Source organism: Pseudonaja textilis, chromosome 8 (genome assembly GCF_049901715.1).
Source record: "Pseudonaja textilis isolate UNSWEBS1 chromosome 8, rPseTex1.2, whole genome shotgun sequence".
Taxonomy (NCBI): domain Eukaryota; kingdom Metazoa; phylum Chordata; class Lepidosauria; order Squamata; family Elapidae; genus Pseudonaja; species Pseudonaja textilis.
Window position 1 is genome coordinate 17,183,196 of NC_141997.1, and position 21,155 is coordinate 17,204,350.

At 35.1% G+C, this 21,155-nt stretch overlaps 1 protein-coding gene across 2 annotated transcripts in view; it reads left to right on the forward strand.

The window, feature by feature from the left end:
• The window catches only part of PPP2R3B (protein phosphatase 2 regulatory subunit B''beta), a 46,050-nt gene extending 25,504 nt beyond the window's left edge, over window positions 1–20,546 (forward strand). For both annotated transcript variants that reach the window (XM_026707454.2, XM_087938414.1), the window contains 12 exons: window positions 5,442–5,627; window positions 6,790–6,893; window positions 7,923–8,025; window positions 8,766–8,840; window positions 9,462–9,548; window positions 11,577–11,733; window positions 13,566–13,614; window positions 14,612–14,701; window positions 15,799–15,974; window positions 16,442–16,560; window positions 16,655–16,761; window positions 19,414–20,546. In XM_026707454.2, coding sequence (XP_026563239.1) covers window positions 5,442–5,627; window positions 6,790–6,893; window positions 7,923–8,025; window positions 8,766–8,840; window positions 9,462–9,548; window positions 11,577–11,733; window positions 13,566–13,614; window positions 14,612–14,701; window positions 15,799–15,974; window positions 16,442–16,560; window positions 16,655–16,761; window positions 19,414–19,558 — 1,398 coding nt within the window. In that variant the 3' untranslated portion in view covers window positions 19,559–20,546. The remainder of the gene's footprint in view (window positions 1–5,441; window positions 5,628–6,789; window positions 6,894–7,922; window positions 8,026–8,765; window positions 8,841–9,461; window positions 9,549–11,576; window positions 11,734–13,565; window positions 13,615–14,611; window positions 14,702–15,798; window positions 15,975–16,441; window positions 16,561–16,654; window positions 16,762–19,413) is intronic.
• The last annotated feature ends 609 nt before the right edge of the window (window positions 20,547–21,155 follow it).

The window sequence follows — 21,155 nt, forward strand, 5'->3', positions numbered from 1 at the left end:
AGGACAATTTGCAACTTAGTTAAGTATAAACAATAGTGCTTCCTGATATTTTGGATGACCATTATTCCTAAACATTGACCATGCTAGCTACAGCTCCTGGAATTGTTTGAAACATCTGGAGGACCAAGTTAGATCTCTGTTACCTCATAATGGATAATAACAATAATAAGACACAAATACAGAGTCTAGGCTTTCTTTAGTCATGGCCGCTTTGTATTATAGACATTGTAAACTGGTACTTCTCTTCCAATAAACTGCAAAGTAAGCATACCATTTTTATACCAAAAAGTATAGAAATATATTCCTTTTAAAGTCAAAATGCTTTGTAGTATAATTGCAGATATGCAGTTATAAGCACTGTTTTATTTATCTAAATACACGAGAGAATAGAAACTCAGTGTATTGCTCTAGTATTACTGAGTATTGATATTCAGTTCTATTCACTGAATAAATTTAATGTAATTCAGTATGTAATTGGAATAGTTCTCCCTATTTTCTTTTTGTAATTCTATTTCAAAACAAAATTAAGAGGTACGTTTCTTTTCAGGCACAGAGTTCAAGATAATGTGATATAATGAGGCATTAGGGCATTCTATTTGTGCTTTAATGCTTCAAAGCATTACATTCAAGTTTGATAAATAAGGAAATAAACATTAAAAGTTTCTGTCTCATTTTGTTCACAATTTGAATGTACCTTGAGCAATGAATTGTTAGCAATGCCATTTATTTTGAAATTTAAAGAAGTGTATACTTAAATGCAGCGGATCCGTTGAAATCAGGGTGAGCCAAACAGTTGATATTTTTTAACTATCAAAAATCTAATGTGAAAGGAAAAAGTACTGTTGTGTGTGTGTGTGTGTGTATTATTATATATATATATATATATATATATATATATATATATATATATATATATATATATATATGTGGATCTTTGGTTGTTCGGGTTTTCTCCCGCGTAAGATTCGAAGTATCTAGGCAACGTTTCGATGAAGTCTCATTCATCATCTTCAGGCTTCTGTCTCCGGCTCTGTGCTTCTCAGAGTAATGTGAGATTGCAGCTGCTTCCTCCTTTTAACTGCCAGTGGGGTGGGACTTGATTGGGTGGGGGCTTGGCTGTGTTCTGATTGGGTGGGGTGTGTTCTCATTGGTAGGGGTTTGGCTGTGTTCTGATTGGTTGGGGGTTAGCCATGTTCTGATTGGTTGGAGGCGTGTTCTGTTCAGGTGGGGGCTTGGTTGTGCTCAGGTTAGTCTTAGTTGCTGGGGATTTGAGCTGGTGAGTTGTGATCTTGCTGTTTGGCTTCTAGTTCGTGGTCCTGCAAGCCTGAAGATGATGAATGAGACTTCATCGAAACGTTGCCTAGATACTTCGAATCTTACGCGGGAGAAAACCGAACAACCAAAGATCCACATACAAATACCCGAGAACCTCAGAAAAATATATATATATATATATATATATATATATATATATATATATATATATATATATATATATATATATATATATATAAATATATTAATATAATTAACATTTCTTAATTCAAAGACTTAATATATTGCTCAGTTGTCTTTAAATTGGTTTCCACAGAAAGTAATTAAGGCCTGTAGGCTTAAATTGTATGTTGTGTTGTTGACATTTTAATTTCACTTTAAGTTGTCACAAGAGGTTTTCTGTAAACTTGACTTTTTATTTCTTTGCAGAAGGCACTGAGGCAAGATAATTGAAACCTTCAACTTCTTTAAAATTTGTTATTCAGTTAAGGGCAATAAGCTATGAAGAGTTATGCTTTTTGATTAGTAGATACTAATGATGTATACTTCACCCTCAAAATATTGCTCTTATTCCCTTCAGCATGACATGTCTTTGCTGACATGTCAACTAGAAACTTTTTTTAAAAGAAAGTTATTATTAGATCAATAATGAATCTTTGACTGTTGTGTTCCACATATGTGTGAGTATTTATAGCCATTATTAGAATATTATTGAGTATGGAGCAAAAAATAAAACACAAGGAAATGCCCTTGTAATTCCACCAAACAAAAAACTGACTGACTAATGTTTTTGAAAAGTGAAAAGCTAACAATGAAAAAAAAGGTGAATGTTGTAAAATGAGCATTTTATCACCTGAAAATGGAATTCGGCTTTTCTGTCATACATACTCCCTACTTACAATATGATGCCAGATAGAATTAGCATTTTCAACATTATCATTAATCCATCATGTAAAATCTTTATTCTGAGCTCTCAAAAAGTCCATGTTCTGCTTAGTGCTGAAGACAGATTCAAATTGTGATTAAATTATATATTAAATCTTTGCCCAAAGAGTAAAAAAAATGCATCAGTTTTGCATATAGCTGTGTATGAACTAGTCAAGTTTGCCTTGTACTTCCAAGCACGTCATCATGAGTATTTGTCAAACCACAGACTTCATGGGTTCAACATTCTTTCCTTCTTTTTCTTTAATATCATTTCAGAAGAAGAGATTGAAAGTCAGAACAGCTCTTTCTTTATTAACCATGAAAGCATTTAAGCAACCATTAATAGTTGAGAGCAACCCAAGACATTTTATTTGGTAATTTGGGCTGAATAATGGCTTAAATTTTAATGAAGGTCATGATTGTCTAGTCCTGTTTTGTAAAACCTGATGGTGTATTTTTTAAAAAACGTGTTTTATTAGCAGGTAGGTCTATTCATATTGAATAAGTTTCATAATATTTAATCACTTTATGCTTTCTATCAAAATACAAACAAGTCAGTTTTTCATTATGAGAACAGTATTGTATGCCTAAAAAGTTTATAAGCTAGTACTAAACACATGTTAACTGTGCAGTTTCTGTCACTGTTGGCAGAGATAACAAAGGATCAGAAACTGAATTAAGCTGCAGGTGACACAAAAACCAAAACCATGAATTACACATTAAAAGGAATGTTGAACTTTTCATCATGTGATCATTCTCATATCAGTCATATTGCCTATAAATGTGTGTTCCATTTTTGTTTCTAAAAATAGAAATAGTACAGAAAAATAATACCTATACATATAGCAGATCAAATTTAATTATTCCAGAAAAATATTCATGTATGACATTCCACCATGATTCCAATAGTTTTAGAAGGTGATAGTGCTCAATAGTTTGGCAATCTACACATAAAAAATTACATTCATTTGTTTAAAAATTGTATTACTGCAATTATTGCCATAAATCAGTATTTTGAACTCAGAAATATTCTAACCAATAAACTTTCCTTCAGTAAATCTCAGCATTTTTACAAGTAATTATTTCTTTAGTAAGAGAAAATAATGAACTATACAAACTATACAACTATACATAAAAATCTTTTATACTGCTAATGCAAAAAGTAATACAGTTATAAAATACTGTATAATGGAAAAATGGAAAATTATCTGTTATCTTAAAAGTATCTTATTTCCATAGAAATATTTATAAAATTGTAATGGTCTCTCAAAATAAGTAGCATTTTATCATTCATCCATGCACAGGAATGTAGAAGCTTTCTAATAATTTTATATCATTTATATGCAAAGCCTATATTTAAAGCCCATAATATAATATCAAAATCTTGTCTTTAAACACTGAGTGTTTTGCACCTTTTTTTCCAAAGGATAGATTGCTAAATAAAAAATGGGATTGCTGAATATAATAATTACTCTGAAAGTCTCAGAAATGTTATTTACTGAGTAAAATCGTTATCAAATAGTACATTGCTTTTAATATTTCACCTAATACATTTTTAGTTACTGTGGCTTTGTATGCGTGTGTAATTTACAAATACTGTTCCAATCTACATGTTCTGGTCAGTGAATAAAATGAGGTTAACCATAACTACACAACCAAACACATTAAACAACAAAGCCATCAGACCAGATAGACCAGTGTTGGCAAACCGGAACAGCAGCTCCCTGGTGCATGCATGCAGGAGTGCCAGAAACCGGAAGAGCAGCTTTCTGGCGAATCTTTTCTGCACCAAGTGCCGAAACAGGAGCACACATGCAGGGGAGCATTGGAAACCGGAAGAGCAGCTCTCCTGCACGCATGCATGCAAGGCCACCTGCTCTTCCAGTTTCTGGCATGCATGCACATGCGAATACCAACTAGCTGGCACTCACTGGAAGCCCAGCTTCCTGGCACACACATGCGTACCGGGGAGCTGCTTTTCCAGTTTCCGGCGCTCCCATGCGCACTAAGACCAGCATCAGAACCTTAAGAACAACGGGCGATGGCTGGCGTGCCCTGAGAGATGGCTCTGCATGCCGCATCACTGAGATAGACCATTGCCCACAATTCCTCATTTGGGAATGAGGAAACCCCATTGAATTTAAAAGGTTTTAAGTGCATTCTGAAAAGTCCAAAGGGCAGAAGCCTTTTGATGAGTAGGTGGCCCCTGAACGGTTATTATGAAAAAGGCCTAGCCATACCCTTTTTGCTTCTCATGGAGATGGGGCCTTTTGTGAAGCTTGCCTACACTTCTGGACCAAATGGGAAAGTTCATCCTTTAATTCCTCACAGACACTTTTCCACCTCTAGGAACATTAAACATCTTTTCCTTTTAACATTTTTTCATAGCCTAATTAAATTTTCATTGATGAATAGTACTGGTGAGTTTCATCCCCTAGAAATTATACATACTGCATTTTGATTTGTTCCCTGGTAATCTTTTCATTTTGTATCAAGGAACCGATTAGAGGTTACGGTTTTGAGATATTACATCTTTTATCATTAACTGTGTAGAGTAATATTTCCAGAAGATAGTACGACTGTAAGGGCAGTCTCCCTTCACAATTTTATTAATTTATTTTCCGGTAATGTCACTTCTACTTTTAAATTCTGAGTTGTGGAATATCACAGCTATTGTGAGAAGGATTTTTTTTTCTCTCTGTTTAAATGGAGATTAATTTTAAAGCAGCCCCACATACATCTCCAAGAAGGCAAATGTCTTTTCCCACCCCTTGTTTTCCCCATCTGACTTTGGAGTGGAAAGTGTATGCTCTCAGGGAAGATAGGGATATATCGAAGTGGAAATTAGAGTGTAGTCACTTCTAGCTAAGCTATTTATTATTTGCTTGCGACTTGATGGGTAATGCTGTTTCCAGTAATAGATAACCTTTTTAAAAAATGCAAATATTTGTTAGAAATGTGTTTCTAAAACTAAGCCAAGTTGCAGGGCAAAATAAAGCTTTTGTATTAGGAAAAAAGACCTTCATTTTCCATTTTTTCCTCAGATTTGAGCTTAATGCAAGTATAATGTTTGAATATTACAGCCCAATCCAATCCATCTCTCTACTGAGAAATCCCATTGAGACCAATTTAATCTCCATTTGTATTTAATTTTTGTATATTTGGAGGATTTAAAAATAATAATATTGTGCAATTGCTGAAAATCCTCTTTTTAAAGTGTCACTTTCCTTTTACTCCAGGTTCAGTCAAAGAAAGAGGAATCTTTAACACCATCTCTGAGCCAAACCATTCCAACATTTTATTTTCCTCAAGGTTATCCAAAAGAAAAAGTCAATATTGATGCTATTATTGCAAAGATAGACAGGACTTTCTCCCAGTTTCCCAATGAGCGAGCTACATTAGAAGATATGGGCAAAGTTGCAAAGGTAAGTGGTGAGATGTTTTTTTTTTTTGTCTACAAGACACAAAGGGACAATTAAGAACCTTATTTGCATTGAAATGTTGTCTAATTCAGACCTATGTGGTTTTATTTAACAGTTACTTAACACATTTAGTACATTGCAGCATAGCCAACTTAATTTTATTTCATTTTGCTTTTTCTGGTAGGAATAAGATAGACTATTGAACTCAACCAAATCAAATCAAAAGGAATATAATATAACATAATAAACCAATGCTTTTATATTAATATTACTCAAAAAATGAGCCCTTTTTCTTTTGGGGGAGGTAGTTCATACATGACACTCCTTCTCCCCTCCGCATGTATTATCGAACAAATACATTTTAGAAGGGAGCAGCTCTCTTTGCATAGAGCAGATACTTAGAGTTAATGCTCTACAATGGGCACCAAAAAAATGACTTTGAAATCTTTTTGATTTCATTATTTTAAATCTCAACTATGCAAAAATGTAGAAGTTTTGACATTTTTCTGTACTTCTTGCAGGGATGTGAAATATAGAAACATGAAAAATGATTCCGAATTATTTATCTGTTTGTTTGTATCCTGCCTTTATTATTTTTACAAATAATTCATGGTGACAAACATCCAAAACACCTTCCTCTTCCTATTTTCCCCACAACAATAAAAAAAATTCTGTGAGATGAATTGATCTGAGAGTGATTGTCCCAAAGTCACTCATCCAGCTTTCATGCCTAAGGCAGAATTAGAACTCATGATCTTCAGTTTTCTAGCCTGTTTCCTTAACCACTAGGCCACTGTAAAACAAATAAGACCAAGTTAGAATCCAAACCATTAGTCTTTATAATGTATCATCTGCAGAGCTTTGGGAAGGAAAAGAGCCTGACATTTGTATTGTGCATGGTGTATACCTATTTGTGCACTTTTGTTCAGTGCATGGTGCACTTCTCCTTGGTTCTCTGGACAAGACAATTTTTTAAATCATTCAATATTTTCTGAGCACGCTGGTTTGCCTGGAGAAATATGATGTAAATATTAAAATAAGGAGAAATTAGAATCATCATTCCATTTCTCAGCATTTACGAAACTCTTGCCATACTTAATAGGCCCTTAAGGTCTGCAGGAATAAATGTCAGTTGTTACTTTTTAATGATACCTCTTAATTCTAGGCCTGTGATTGCCCCCTTTACTGGAAAGGTCCATTATTTTATTGTGCTGGAGGAGAACGCACAGGATTTGTATCAGTTCATAAGTTTGTTGCTATGTGGCGAAAGTAAGTATGCATTTCCTGTAAGGTTACTTAACTTGTTTTAAATATTACTTGGAGATTTTTTTTAAGGAAAATCTGGTTATTATTTTAATGAAAAAGACAGTTGAGAAATAGTTTTTAACATTTTCATCCATCCCCTTCCTAAGAAGACCCATTTTGGATCTGACTAAGTTCTATTGGAATTGATTCTTTAAATTGTTTTGAAAGGTTTTTTTTAAAAAGGCAAAATGAATGATAGATGATGGAAGTTGGGAAGGGAGAGACATTGCTGAATTTAACTTACTTAACTTTAAGTGTGTCATGTTCCTAAACTCTATGATGACAGTACAGGACAGTTGAAAGAATTTGAGGTTGAGGATTCTGCTGGCCCCTAGGCTGAACATTTGTTCCTCTTTAAACTTGCTTAATTTTGAAGTGGGGTGGGGGCAACTTTAAGAGAGAATGAATAGAAACATAAGGTGAATTATCTTTGAAATGTGAAGTGACAAGATAATTTGACTTACCCTTTTAGGGTTTTTTTCCTCTCTTCAATGGACTTTTACTTTCAAAGAACCCATGCCTGTATTCTTGGTGGTGCAGGATCAAGACTGCACATTTTATATATAATGCACACTGACAATTTAATATAGCACAGTCAGATAATTGTATAGAAATTCAGATAATGAACAAGGCAATACCTTTGCCATAGTGGAAATACATATGAGATTTTTCTTTTTTCATCTCAGTGCTGTTATGTAATGCATGGTTGATCATTATATATGAAAACAGAAGTTGGAAAAGGAAGCCATTAGTCTGCAATAACTTTGTAAGGCCAATTTGAAAAGAGACATCCATCCAGTCATCTTTCTTCTTCCAAACTTTTCATAGTGTTTGTTTTAAAAGGGCCACATACCTTATTTATTTCAAAGGAATTGATGTTCCATGTGGCCCAACACAAATGTTATTCATACTCGTGAATATATCTTAAGATTGAAAAAATAAGATGTATAAATTTTCTATATCTGCATAAATTAGACAAATTATGCTTTGCAGAATATTGCAGACCTGTCATGATGCTGCAGCCAAGTTTGTTCACCTTCTAAAGAGTCCTGGATATAATTATCTTGTACAAGAAGACTTCATTCCATTTTTACAAGTAAATTCATTTTTTTTCATTATTACCACAGAAATGCACACCCAGTCACCCATTTTCCCAGAACCATTAGTTGACTCAGTGATGTTTCATTATTACGTAAGAAGTCAGAAATGGCTAAATTTAATCTACCAAGTCCTTGACATGCTAGCTGATGGATAGAAACTCATTAGGTTACTAGAGAAATATGAAAACAAGAGAATTCTGTTCTATAATCTTTCTGGCTCAGCAGACAGGCGGAGGTGGTGGAGGCAGGAGGGGGAGAGTTTTGTGCATGCGCCCTGCTTTCACAAATGCAGCTTCATACATGAGCGCTTTCATCCACCATTTCTGCGACCCACTTCCAAACGGGCCTAGGCCATGGACCAGGGTTTGAGGACCCCTGCTCTAAACTGCTTTCTGAGTCTTCTCAGTGCCTTTTGATTCCTAAGCTAAATTGTAGATTTGCCTTTCTCTTCCCATTAGATCTTCCAATCCTAATATGTTCCTGATTCATTTCTTTGCATTTTTTAATCTCTTGATACTGAATTCTTTTTCTAAAGGAATTTTTCATGCATTTTAATATTTTTATTTAAAAATGAAACTTAATAGTTATATTATCTTGAAACAATTTGAATATTTTGCTGATGATGTTATAACTGTACTCCCTATTATGGCATGATGATTTGGCAGAATTAAATTCTTTCATCAAGTAGTAATTCATAAAATTCTGAACTGATGCCTCTTTCATCCTTCATACTTAGGATGTGGTCAATAGTCACCCTAGTCTAGTCTTCTTAAAAGAAGCATCGGAATTTCATTCTCGGTACATTACAACGGTAAGTGTCTTCTGTATAGAAAATATTTTTCATGTGGACCATCTAGATGCGATAGCTATTGATCTGTTGAGGAGAAAAGCTATTCCATTAATTAATTATTCTTATAGTTAGGAAATTTGTTCTTAGTTCCAGATTGGATCTCTTTTTTAAGAAGCTTCCACCCATTGCTTCTTGCCCTGCCCTCAGTTGCTTTGGAGAATAAGTCAACTGTCACCTCCCTGTGACAGCCCCAGTTACCATTAGACAGGCATCATGTCACCCCTAATCTTTCTCTTCATTAAGCCAAACAAGCCCAGTTCCCTTAAAAGTTCATCAGACGTTTAGTCTTACATTTTCAAGTATGGACATAGCTTGATAGATGCTGCTGTTTTAAATAGTTTGGAATAATTTATAAAGGAGTCAGTAATTATGTTTTATTTGATTCCAGATGGAAAGGATATAATCTGGAAAAAGATACAAATATTAATACTCTGAATTGATTTAGTCCTCCCAATTGATAAATTCTAAATATATGTACCCAAAAATATGTATGAATAAACTGGCAAATTACTGTAATATTTAAGCGCTTGGATAGTAATGTCTATGATAGATATAATAGTCACACCCTATATTTTCTTGTAGGTAATACAAAGGATATTTTATACAGTAAACAGGTCATGGTCAGGAAGAATCACTTGTAATGAACTCAGAAAAAGCAACTTTTTACAGGTATGGCATGCAGTTTTGTAATAAAATAAATTTTACTGATTAACTGTTCAGGTGGACCATAAAAATTCTTTATAGTTTATTTCTGTTCAGAAATGAACTTAGGAAATTTTATATTTCTGATGGCTTTACTTGATCTTAACTTGGCTTAATGGAAACCAACATTACCTTCTGCCATACTTTTGCAAATTCAGTAACAATAACTTAAAAATTTATCTCAACTTTTGATGCTGGTTGGTTAAGGCATCCTAGGAAGTGATGTGTGACTGGGTACAAGCAGAGATCAAGTCATTCTTCAGTGAAGGCTTGATTCTCCCTTCACTTAAGGGGGAGCTGGTCTGCACGTTCCTCGGGAAAATATTACTGATCCCAACAATGTCATAGGATTTCTGACCAGGTCCAGCATTTCCTGCCTGGGGAATATTGTTGAGAAAGTAGTCAAGCTGTAGCTTTATATGGTTTTGAAGGAAATAAAAGTAGTTGGATCCTTTCCAGTCAGGATTATCAGAGTGGTATACAATCAATTTCATGTCTTGGCACAGAACCAAGAAGGCATTGATTGCACTTGTGAGTGTCTTAGGATAGAACAGAAAAGGTGGTGAAGCATCTATCCTACTCTGTCTTGATTGATCCATGACCTTTAGTGCTATTGATTATCTTTCTGCAATGGTTCAGGGGATTTGAAGTAGGGGCCTCATTGTTGCATGGTACTTCCCTCTGGGGCCCATTGGTGGAGAAAAAAGTAGCCCTTGATTTTACTATACAGAGGGCCTTAGGCCTGATTTCTCCCTACTTCTGTCTAAACATCTATATGAAGACACTTGGTGAGGTCACCTATAAGTATATATCTCAACTCTTGGACAGCCAAATTATGCCACTGTAGTTTTGTCTCTGGGAAGCTGTGGAATCTGCAGGCAAAACAAAAAACAGGCCAATTCTAGCAAGATTAATGGCTGTGGATTTGGGAGCTGCCTGGATCTGGGGATGCATTTATTCATTCATTCCACTGATTTATATGGATACCCATCTAACAATTGCAACTCTGGGCAGCATAGGCTTTAAACAAGTAAAACCAAAATAATAAATAGCAGTAATTGGCCATCCTTATTTCTAGGTAGTGTCACACTGTCCACACAAACTTAGTGCACAATATGAGGGTCCTCCTAGATTGACAGCTTGTGTTTAAAGGACAGGTGCTGTTGTGATTTGAAGGACCTTTGTACAGATCTACCTTGCATTACCAACTGTCCCATTATTAAATCAGAAGGCCCCACTCATGGTCACTCATGACTCTGAATTACTGCAGTGTGCACTACATAAAGCTGTCTTTGAAGATCACTCAGAAACTGTAGGTGGTGAGGGTACATCACGGGTTGTTATGGGCAACCTCTGTATGACAGTATAACACTGTATAGGTTGCCAGTAAGCTTCCAAGTTAATTCAGATAGCTGGTCATCAATCATAAGACCCTTTATAGGAGAGGGCCTGGTTATTTGTCTAGTTTCCTCTGTCCATCTGATAGGTTTCACATGCTTTGGGTCCTGTCCCTTAAGCAATGCCATCTGTTGGGATCCAAGAGATGTGGCTTATTTGCCACTATTTGTCACCTGCTCCACTGAACAGTGTTCCCCATGATGGTTCTGATGCTGCCTACCTCCTGAAAGACTTTGAAGACCTGTCTTGAGGTTTTATGAGTCCATCTTGATTTATGGTTTCTGTTGTTTGAGTTGCTCTGACCACAGTGTGCACTATTATATTTGATTCTTTTGCTTCTTGTTATTAGTCGCTTTTACTTGTCTATACCATCTTGGGTCATCTGTTGAGTGACAATATTATTTTGATTGACTATGCATCAGTTGTTGATATGTATGTAAACTAGTTATTATAAATTGCCTGGTATTTAAATTATTGGGATCTGGAGTAAATTCACAATGAGGTGAAGATATTGGAAATATCTTCAACCTGTATATAACCTATCCCAATCAATGAGTTTAATGCCTTAATTTTCTCAATGTTTCTCTCTCTCAATAGAATGTGGCATTGTTAGAAGAGGAAGTAGATATTAACCAGCTGACAGAATACTTCTCTTATGAACATTTTTATGTAATTTATTGTAAATTTTGGGAGCTAGATACAGACCACGATCTTTACATCGACCAAAAGGATTTAGCTCGACATAACGACCATGGTATGATATGATATTAATTTAGTTCAAAATAAAATTGATGGATGATATGCATATTTTATTTATTTATTCAATTTCTGCAGCCTTCCAACTCAACCAAATGACCCTGGGTTGCTTACAATTCTAAAACTATAAAGCAATTTTAAAAATTTTAAAAATTAAAATTCAGAACGAATAAACATTTCTCAAAATATATAAAGACAAATAGCTGAGATGTCAACACAATTACATTTCTGATGTTCTTAGTGTTGAGAATTACTCTCAGTTTGGGTAGTTTATTTTCTACTTTTCAGGAAGATGGCAGTATTCTAAAATGTAGAAAGTAGAAATTAAAATCTAAAATTTATTCAGTACTGTTGCACATTATTACACTAAGGGAACTAAGATCAATTAATTATGAAAACTCCTTAATTTCACAACAAGTAGAGAGACTTAACTGTAGTTTCAGCTGGGAAAGTGTGAGCATCCCAAGCCAAGTTTAAAAATACTCGAGAATTCCTAGAAGTCTGGGCACTCTGATAAATCAGTCATTAACAGGCAGATAGAGATAAACCGCATCTACATATGATTCAAAAAAAGACAATCACAAAGCCCAAAAGGAAACAAAAAAGACCTAAACATTTACTCACCAGCAGTCAATACCCAGATGAGGAGAGATTAATACCAAAATTAACACCAGACCAACAATCAAGAAGTAAATAATAATCCAATCAAAGAACTACTGCAGTAACACAGACAAACAAGGTAACAGTAAACAGCAACCTAATGACGGAGCCATCAAGACGACTCCCACCAACACTGATAGGGCAAACCAGTAGTATATTATGTGTCTCTTAAAGAGCAAGAATGCTTAAAAATTAATTAAAATGAATGCTGGTATTTTTGTTCTTAAGAAGGTCCAAAGATTAAGCTTTGTCCTTTCAAATTCTGCTTCTCAAAAAGTTATCTGTAGTATGGTAGCCATTTGTCTAGTATTGATGCTGAAATCTTGGTTAGTTTAAACACTTGCCCAGAAAACCATTGAGGAGCTATAAACAAAAAGGCTTTTTCTGTTTTTGTTATTATGATGTCTATACAGTTAAACCTTCAGACTAGCTAACACTAGAGGCTGAAATATCTTATTTAGCAGGAATGGCCAGTGTACCAGTGACTGGGGAAAAGTGCAGTTTCTTTCACATCGTAGGGTTTGCATTCTTCTGTTGTAAACTCCACCTATGTTAGTGTTTGCAATTTGCAAATATTAATAGAATTTGCCATTTGGATTGTACACAAAATCCTTCAAATCCTAGCCAAGAATCCTTCAAATGGGGAAGGACCAGCTGAGCCAACATGCTATATATATGCACGTGACACCTACATGTTATATGTATACAGTATATGAAATAACTGTCTTTCTTTCCACAATGGGGATAAAGGCCTCATACCATTGGGATTTGAGGAGAGGAGAGGGTATTGAAAAGGGGCTTATTTGGGGGATGAGCATTGCAATAAGCTTTGTCTTGATTTTTCTTCAAGGTGATCTTTTCAGTGCTTAATGCCAAGAGTAAGGCAATACTTCCTGATTACAAATTCAGTAGAAGCAGGAAGTAAGTGCGCAGTTAGTTTCATGTACTGTAGCAGAAAAGCAAGATGTATTTTAAAATTCAGATTTGCTAATGGGCACAGCAAAGTACATCCTTATCACTATCCTTGTTGAATAAGAGAAATATAATTTTTTTTTCCCAAGTAATTGCTGATGCTGTTTAAAATGGAGGGATTCACACAATTTAAAAAATATAAATGAATAACTTCAGACATAACCAAATTGAATGTTGCTACTTTCCCTTTTTTAACAGCTATATCTAATCGGATGATAGAGAGGATTTTCTCTGGAGCTGTAACAAGGTATGTTTTTAAAAACTATACAGTATATATTTCCTAGCATGTAAATTATGTGGCAAAGTGTTCAATAATAAAAAGTCATTTTAGTGTAAACAATGCAAATAAATAAATAAATTTAGCTCTCAAGTTAGCTAACAAAATTTTTTTATGAAGTCTACTACAAAAACCACTAGTTATACTAGTGTAAAATAGATATTTTAAATTATTTTTTTAGCATTGTTTATGTGTAAAATATATGGAAGTGAAATGTTGTTTACTACATGCTCTGATTAAATTACCCCTCGCCACCAATTATGTAGAGTTGTGTATATGCTGTAAGTGAGCAATGCAAATTCCTGCTTGCAATCTGATATCATTAGCATTGAAATCTCAGTCCAAGCTTTGGTTTTTCAGTTGTGTAATATGATGGCATTTTTGACAGAAGGAGACAGCTTCTCATGTCATTTTATCCATATTTTGCAGTGATAAGAATTAGAACATTTTAATAAAAATATTTTCCTAGTAGAATATCAGAGAAACATGTAAAACCTTACAAAAACCTTACTTCACACAATATTATGTATTTATGCCCATTTTATACTGTCTTTCTGTCCATAGAACAGTCAAGGCAGCTTGTAGTCAAATATAAAACTAGTAAAATTAATGCCAGTATTTTTAATCCAAATCAAAATGTCTTAATCTCTTTCTGAATATGGAAAGTGAGGCCCATTTAATTGTAAATATGTGGCCAAAAATGGCTCATGATGATACACAAAGGGTAGTTGTGCAGATAAAATTAGAAAAAACACTACAGTATATATTTTTGTCCTTGAAAGAAATGCAGGATGCAAATTATTTTTAAGATATATATACACACACACATATACATACACACGCGCAGAGTGAACTCTGTATTCTAGTAAATTTGAAAAGTGCAGAAGCTATTTGAAACTCTAAAATTTAGGTGCTGTATATATAACCACATATCATCTCCCCCCCCTTTTAAATATTAATTTCGAAGGGGCAAGAAGGCACAGAGAGAAGGAAAAATCAGTTATGCGGATTTTGTGTGGTTTTTGATATCAGAAGAAGACAAAAGAACTGCCACTAGGTAAGAAAAAAAAATGCTGTTCATGAGATTATGTTATGATGTTGTCAAAGTAAAGTCATCAAGATACTATCACAATATATTCATTATAACTGAAACATAGTTTACAGAAAGCCAGTTTGGTACAGGTGGTCCTCTCTTACTGACTACTTGTTCAGTAACCATTCAAAGTTGCAACAGTGCTGAAGAAGTTGCCCTTGAGGTTCCAGCCATTGTATCACCCTCACAGTCAAATGATCATCATTGGCAATCTTCTCTGTTGGTCTCCAACAATCAATGGTGAAACCAGCAGGGAAGGTTAAAAGTCCCTCTAGTCTGTGCTCACAGCGCCCTACCATCCCTCTCTGGCCTCCCTGTACCTGGCCTGCATTGGGCCTCTCAGCCTCACATTTCCTACAAGAGACTCCCCCTTAATTTTTACAACAGCAATCAGGACTGCCGTGATTGACACTGCTAAGCAATGCAGTGATGTGACATCCCACTTTATGACTGCATTACTTAGTGATGACAGTCCTGATCCAAATTGCCATTGCATCTTCAGGCTAGAAACCGAGAGACCACGAGTTCTAGTTCTACCACCTGAGTGATCTTGAGCCAGTTGCTCTTTCTCAATCCTAGGAAATAGGCAGTGGCAAACCACTTCCTGCAAACCATGCCAAGACAACTGGAAGGACTAGTCAGGAACTAGCCTTGCACAAAAATACTAATTGCCCAGCCACTGAAGAAAAAGAGCAAGAGGGAGCATATCAGATCTGTGGAATCAAGCATTCTTTTGGGTTTCATTTCATTTTACAGGCATCTAGGAGGGCGAGGTAGGAGAAATGCTTCTTGTATATTCAGATAAAAAGTTCACATATAAGCACAGAGGAAGAGCATAGTGCCCAAAATAACCAAAACGTGGAACAAAAGGGCATCCACGAAAAATGGACCCGTATAAGAAATTTCTAAGGATTTTATATTTTGGTGTTGCTAGTCTAAAAGCCTGGCGATATAGATGTCTTGAATTAATCATTCACAAATGGGTTTTGTGTTGCTCCTCAGAACACAACATAAAAATGAACATGAAATAGATTGCTAAATTGTTTAATGATTCATTTCAGCATTGAATATTGGTTTCGGTGTATGGATCTTGATGGTGATGGCATACTGTCCATGTATGAACTACAATACTTTTATGAAGAACAGTGTCAAAAACTGGATAATATGGCCATTGAACCTCTGCCATTTGAAGACTGCCTTTGCCAGATGCTGGATCTTGTGAAGCCAGAGAATGAAGGTGATGGATCTTTGTAGTATCTTTGTTAACCAGGTTAATACAACCATTCAGTGTTTGGCTTTAAATGTTCTTGTAAATGTTCTTTGTTTATTGCATTTGGCAGGTAAAAAAGCCATCTGTTCATCTAACTTTCTGTTTTAACTTTCATTCAGTCTGAAAATTGAGTTGTGCATGAATCACAATCAGCCAAAAACTTGCTGATGGTGTTAAGATTTTCACTTTTATCTTGAGAATAAATATGGCTACTCTTGGTAAGAAGTTGTAAAATTGTTGTTTTGATTTACAGCTGATGAAATTCTTAAACCAGACCCGTTAAAGTCATCCTAACTGAGGGACTTACAATTTTAGGCAATCCTAATCTGTCATTAATTGCACCTGCTCAAGTATTAATTAAAAAACAAGCATTTAAATCTTAAATTTCACATGGGATATGCACCACAATCTAAAACATTTCATATTTTTTCCAGGAAAAATAACACTTCATGATTTAAAGAGATGTAGGATGGCAAACGTTTTCTTTGACACTTTCTTTAACATTGAGAAATATTTAGACCATGAGCAGAAGGATCAGTTTTCTGTGCTGAGGGTAAGGACAATTGGTGCCAAAAAGGATTTTGCCTATAAAGTCAGTCTCAGTGTTTTATCAATTTAGTGTTAAATGCCTTGTGATAATATTTTAGGGCACTGAAAATGAAAATCAAGACATGTCTGATTGGGAAAAATATGCGGCTGAGGAGTATGATGTCCTAGTAGCTGAAGAAGCAGCCAGCGACCAATGGAATGACTGGTAAAGTAGCATTTACACCATTATTGTTAGAAGATAATAGTTGTAGATCAGGGTTAAGCTGTGGGGTCCTTGGTGCTCTCTGAGCTTGATGGTTTTCTTACAAACATTTCATTGCCAAACTAGGTAATATCATCAGATTTATCATCACCAAAGAGTTTACATTCTTATCCTTCTAAATTAAATAAATAAAAGTTAAATGATCCAATACTTGTGGAACTAAGAAAGTGGTATCTTGAATACAGTAGCACAATACTTTTCTGACTCATTGTTGGTCATCGTTTATTGGTTCTAGTGTTTTCTGCCAAAATGCCTTGCTGCCAAACAAAATGCTAATTATACTTTTATAAAATAGTATTGTCAATTATTTCTACTACAGTCTAGAGTTCATTAAAGGTAGAAGTGAATAGAGATGAATGTTGCTGGAGTTGGTTTGCTTGTGCCCTCACTTAAATAGCTGTTACTGTATTATTTCTTCTTAACACAAGAGCCCCTTTGAGCTACGCCTCATGGGGATTAATCTGTCTGGGGAGAATCATCAGGACCAGCTGTCCTCCTCCTTTTGGGATTCTGATCGCATAAGCTATTAGCTAGTTTTGCTGAGGCTGAGTTGAAGACATAAGTAGCAGCATCCTTTCTATAAAGGAATGCCAAATTGGCCTTTTTATTTAAAGCATCATTGCTATTCCAACATAAGCACAGTTACCTAATATTGGTGCTGTATTTTGTAGGAAAAGAGACTGGTTTTATTACGACAAAAATTATTTAAATACATATTTAAGGATACTTCCTTGAACAAAAGAAATCACTGAAAATACCTTCAACTTCTCTGGGATACATTCTAGGCAGTAGGATGGTGCAAATACACTCTAATATTACTCAGTGTTTTCTTAATGACACTGACTTCTTGGGAGTTGGATATACATACATGCAGATAAATTGCTTAGCAGCTAATCTGTCATTATGAAAACATTTTCTCCAGGAAGGACAGCAGCCTTAATTTATGAGCAAAATATGTGTGTCTGAAGGTTCTTTGAAAGCCACGCCTAACTATTTTGACACGTCATATATTTTAACTTGTTTTTTTTTTTTAACAACTCAAACTCACGGCCCGCGGGCCAGATCTGTCACATGATGGCCCCACCCCCGTCCAGTTTAGCAAAGGAGAAGAAAGTCCCGATATGTCATGTGACGACACCATGACAACACGAGTTTGACACCTCTTATGTAGAGTTAATAACTTCAAGCCTTTCAAGATAAAGTATGTGTTACTGGGGATACTAGTGATTTGTTGATTGACTCATTAAAAATCATTAAATAATTTGACAAACCATCCTGACAGAAAAGATTGTTAGAGAAATCCAATATATAGGAACTGGCTAGAGCTCTCAATCCCCTGCCCTTTCTGTGTTACAACAGGCTCCAGGGACAATTCTCAAGATACATAGGAGAAGGGATGCTTCATCTCCTTCTCCTCTTTCACCGACAAGCAATTCTGTCAGCAGATTTAATTTATTACTTTTACCTTCTGTCAGCAGATTTAATTTGCTACTTTCAGTCCGACAGATGGTAACCAGTTGCCTCCAGGAAGTGCAAAAAGTGGACAATTTTTACCCATACAAAGTGATCACATACAATAAGGAATAGGGATATGTTACCTGAGGTCACACAATCAATTTCATCTAGGATTAAGTCTATAAATTGCAAGTGCTTCCCATACGTGGATTTAACTGAGAGGTCAGAAACTTCCCCCGAATAGTGCAGCCTACTTCTGAATAAGTGGACATACACTTCCAAAGTAAAGTAAATTCCTATCTATATTTACTTTCCGCGCTATAACATAAACATGCATATTAAGGTGTGCAGTACTTGCTATTTAAAGGGTTCAGAAAGATGCTTCAAAGCATGCAAGGGCACTCATGCAACACCTGTTGGCAATCCTTTAAAGCAGCTATGTCTTTTGAGGGGCTCTCACAGCTGCCTCCACAACTGCAGTTCAACCCTGGGAAAAATCATTTGGTTTAAGCAGCTGTCAAAAAATATTAAACGTGCACACTGCACACTCCAACACACATTTTTCCATTTGACTCCAAAGTACTATCCAACCCGTAATTCATAATGCCTTTAAAATTCCTTTAGGTAATAGTGCAGAGTAAGATTTGCCTGTTTCCGCCTCGCTATTCAGATGATAGAATATGATGTAATAAATACACAAGTTACTTTTACAAATATGTATACAGGAAGTCCTTGACAACCATTTAATTAACAGAGGTGTAACATTATGACAGCCCTGGAAAAAATGTCTTACAACCTATTCTCACACTTAGGACTGTCATTCACACCCTCTCCCATGGTCACAGGATCAGAGTTTGGGCACTTGGTTACCACCTAACCTTTATGCATTGTTACAGCATCGTATCGTTATGATGACAACTTGGGAGTTCTTTTGTCAATGGGGGGGGGGGGCAGCCCATTATGGAAACTGGATTCGCTTAACAACCAGAGCGATACATTTAATGACTGCTATAAAATTATTGTAAAATAAGGTTCCATTCTACTTACAATCACAATAACATGTAATGTTAATTTTGGTCCCAATTGTACCTATAATTCAAGAACTGTCTGAAATTTGTTCCCATTTATTTTTATTTTTAGTTATGAAGCCGAGCTTATTCCTGGTGATCATCAAAAGACCAACATACTAAAATATCAAATGGAGAAAAGACCTTTTTTTGATATGCCTTCCCATTTGGCAGATGTTGATTTGGATGATTATGACTATGAAGATGATTTTGAATAAACTATATTTGTAGAAGTATAAAGACTGTGTCTGCAGCAGGTCTGCTAAATCTGTGTAGAATTCTGTCCCCCAAAAAAAGAATAAAATTGAGTTTCTTGTGCTGCAAAATTAATACTTTCAAAATATCTAAATGGTTACATTTGTATGGAATGACACTTTTTATGTATTTATTCAATGGATTGTTGCCTAGGAAAAAATAAATTATTTATAGACTTTCTTTAAGGAATTACAGTGTATCTTGTATGAAGTAAAAGTACTGGCTTGTTTTTATACAAAATACTAAACTTTTTCTTGATTTCTATAATAATGTAAGTCCTTGCTCTTGCAGTCTCCAAGATAAAATTAACTTCGTCAAGATTCAAAGAGAAAAGTGTCATGATTGTGAATGGAGATCGCGGTTCAGAACTCAAGTAAAGCATCACTGGATAAGCTAGATAACACACTGGTACATGTAGCAAATTATATCCTGCCTGAAAACAGGCTATAATTTTTTACCTCTTAGCATTCATTTTGTTCTACTGACTCAATTTAAAAACTGGCTTTTATTGCTAACTTAACATTTGTGGATATTATATTCCATGTCAAGGGAATCAATTGCAAGTTTTACTTGATCTGTGATGTGCACTAACCTCGTATGGGCATTTAGTGTGTTTCTTCAGTGGTTGGCTAATGACACATTCCATGAATATTGTTACCAACAGTGTCAAAAGTAGCTGGACAGTCTGATGCTTTATTTGCCTATATGAGGTGAGAAACTGCTTATAGGGCAGGATAGATATTGCTATTCTGATTTTTTTTAAAAAAAGCATAACGTTTGTAGTGCCTTAATTATCCTTATGTTCACACAAGAAATGAAATATGGTAAAGCAAATTCTTGCTGTTAGGTTTTCCCAATAAACAAAAAGCTACCTTGTTTGCTGTGCAGATCTGTTAAATATTTAAAATATCATGTTCGTATTTTCAAATAAAGGTTTTTTCATACATGTAACTCAGCAATTTTTTTATGTATCAGCTCATCACAGAAGTTATTGAAAGTTTGAATACCAGAATCATTTTCATGTAATCTTAGTAACTGTACAAGCTGTTCATACTTTGTGATCTATAGCATAGAGTGACTTCAGTTTGCCTCCCAGAATTGGGGTTTATAGCTCCCAATAATTCCATATTCCTCAGACAAAGCTAAAATATCCATTTTCATAAATTCAAATATGATTCTGATAAAGCTATGCGGCACAGATAGTTCAGCTGTGAAACTACAAACCACCTTTTTATAGTTGAAGTTAATGGCAATTTAATGAAGATTGACAGAATACACAATATTAGGATGGCTGGGTTTTTTTCTATATATGAGGGTTTTCTTTCAGAGCAGGTTTTGGGGTGATACTATTCCTTTTGAATTGTTAAGTTTTCTTGTGATGATTCTGAATTACTAGATGCAACTATTTAGAATTTAAGGTTAGCTGCAAGATGGCATTACAAAGCTGAGGGAACACCAGGAAAGATTTTTTTATAATAGATTTATAGCCTGCCTTTTCCTGCAAAATGACTCTTAAAGTACTATGATGTGTTTTTTGGCAGCAGTATTCTGCCTATAATT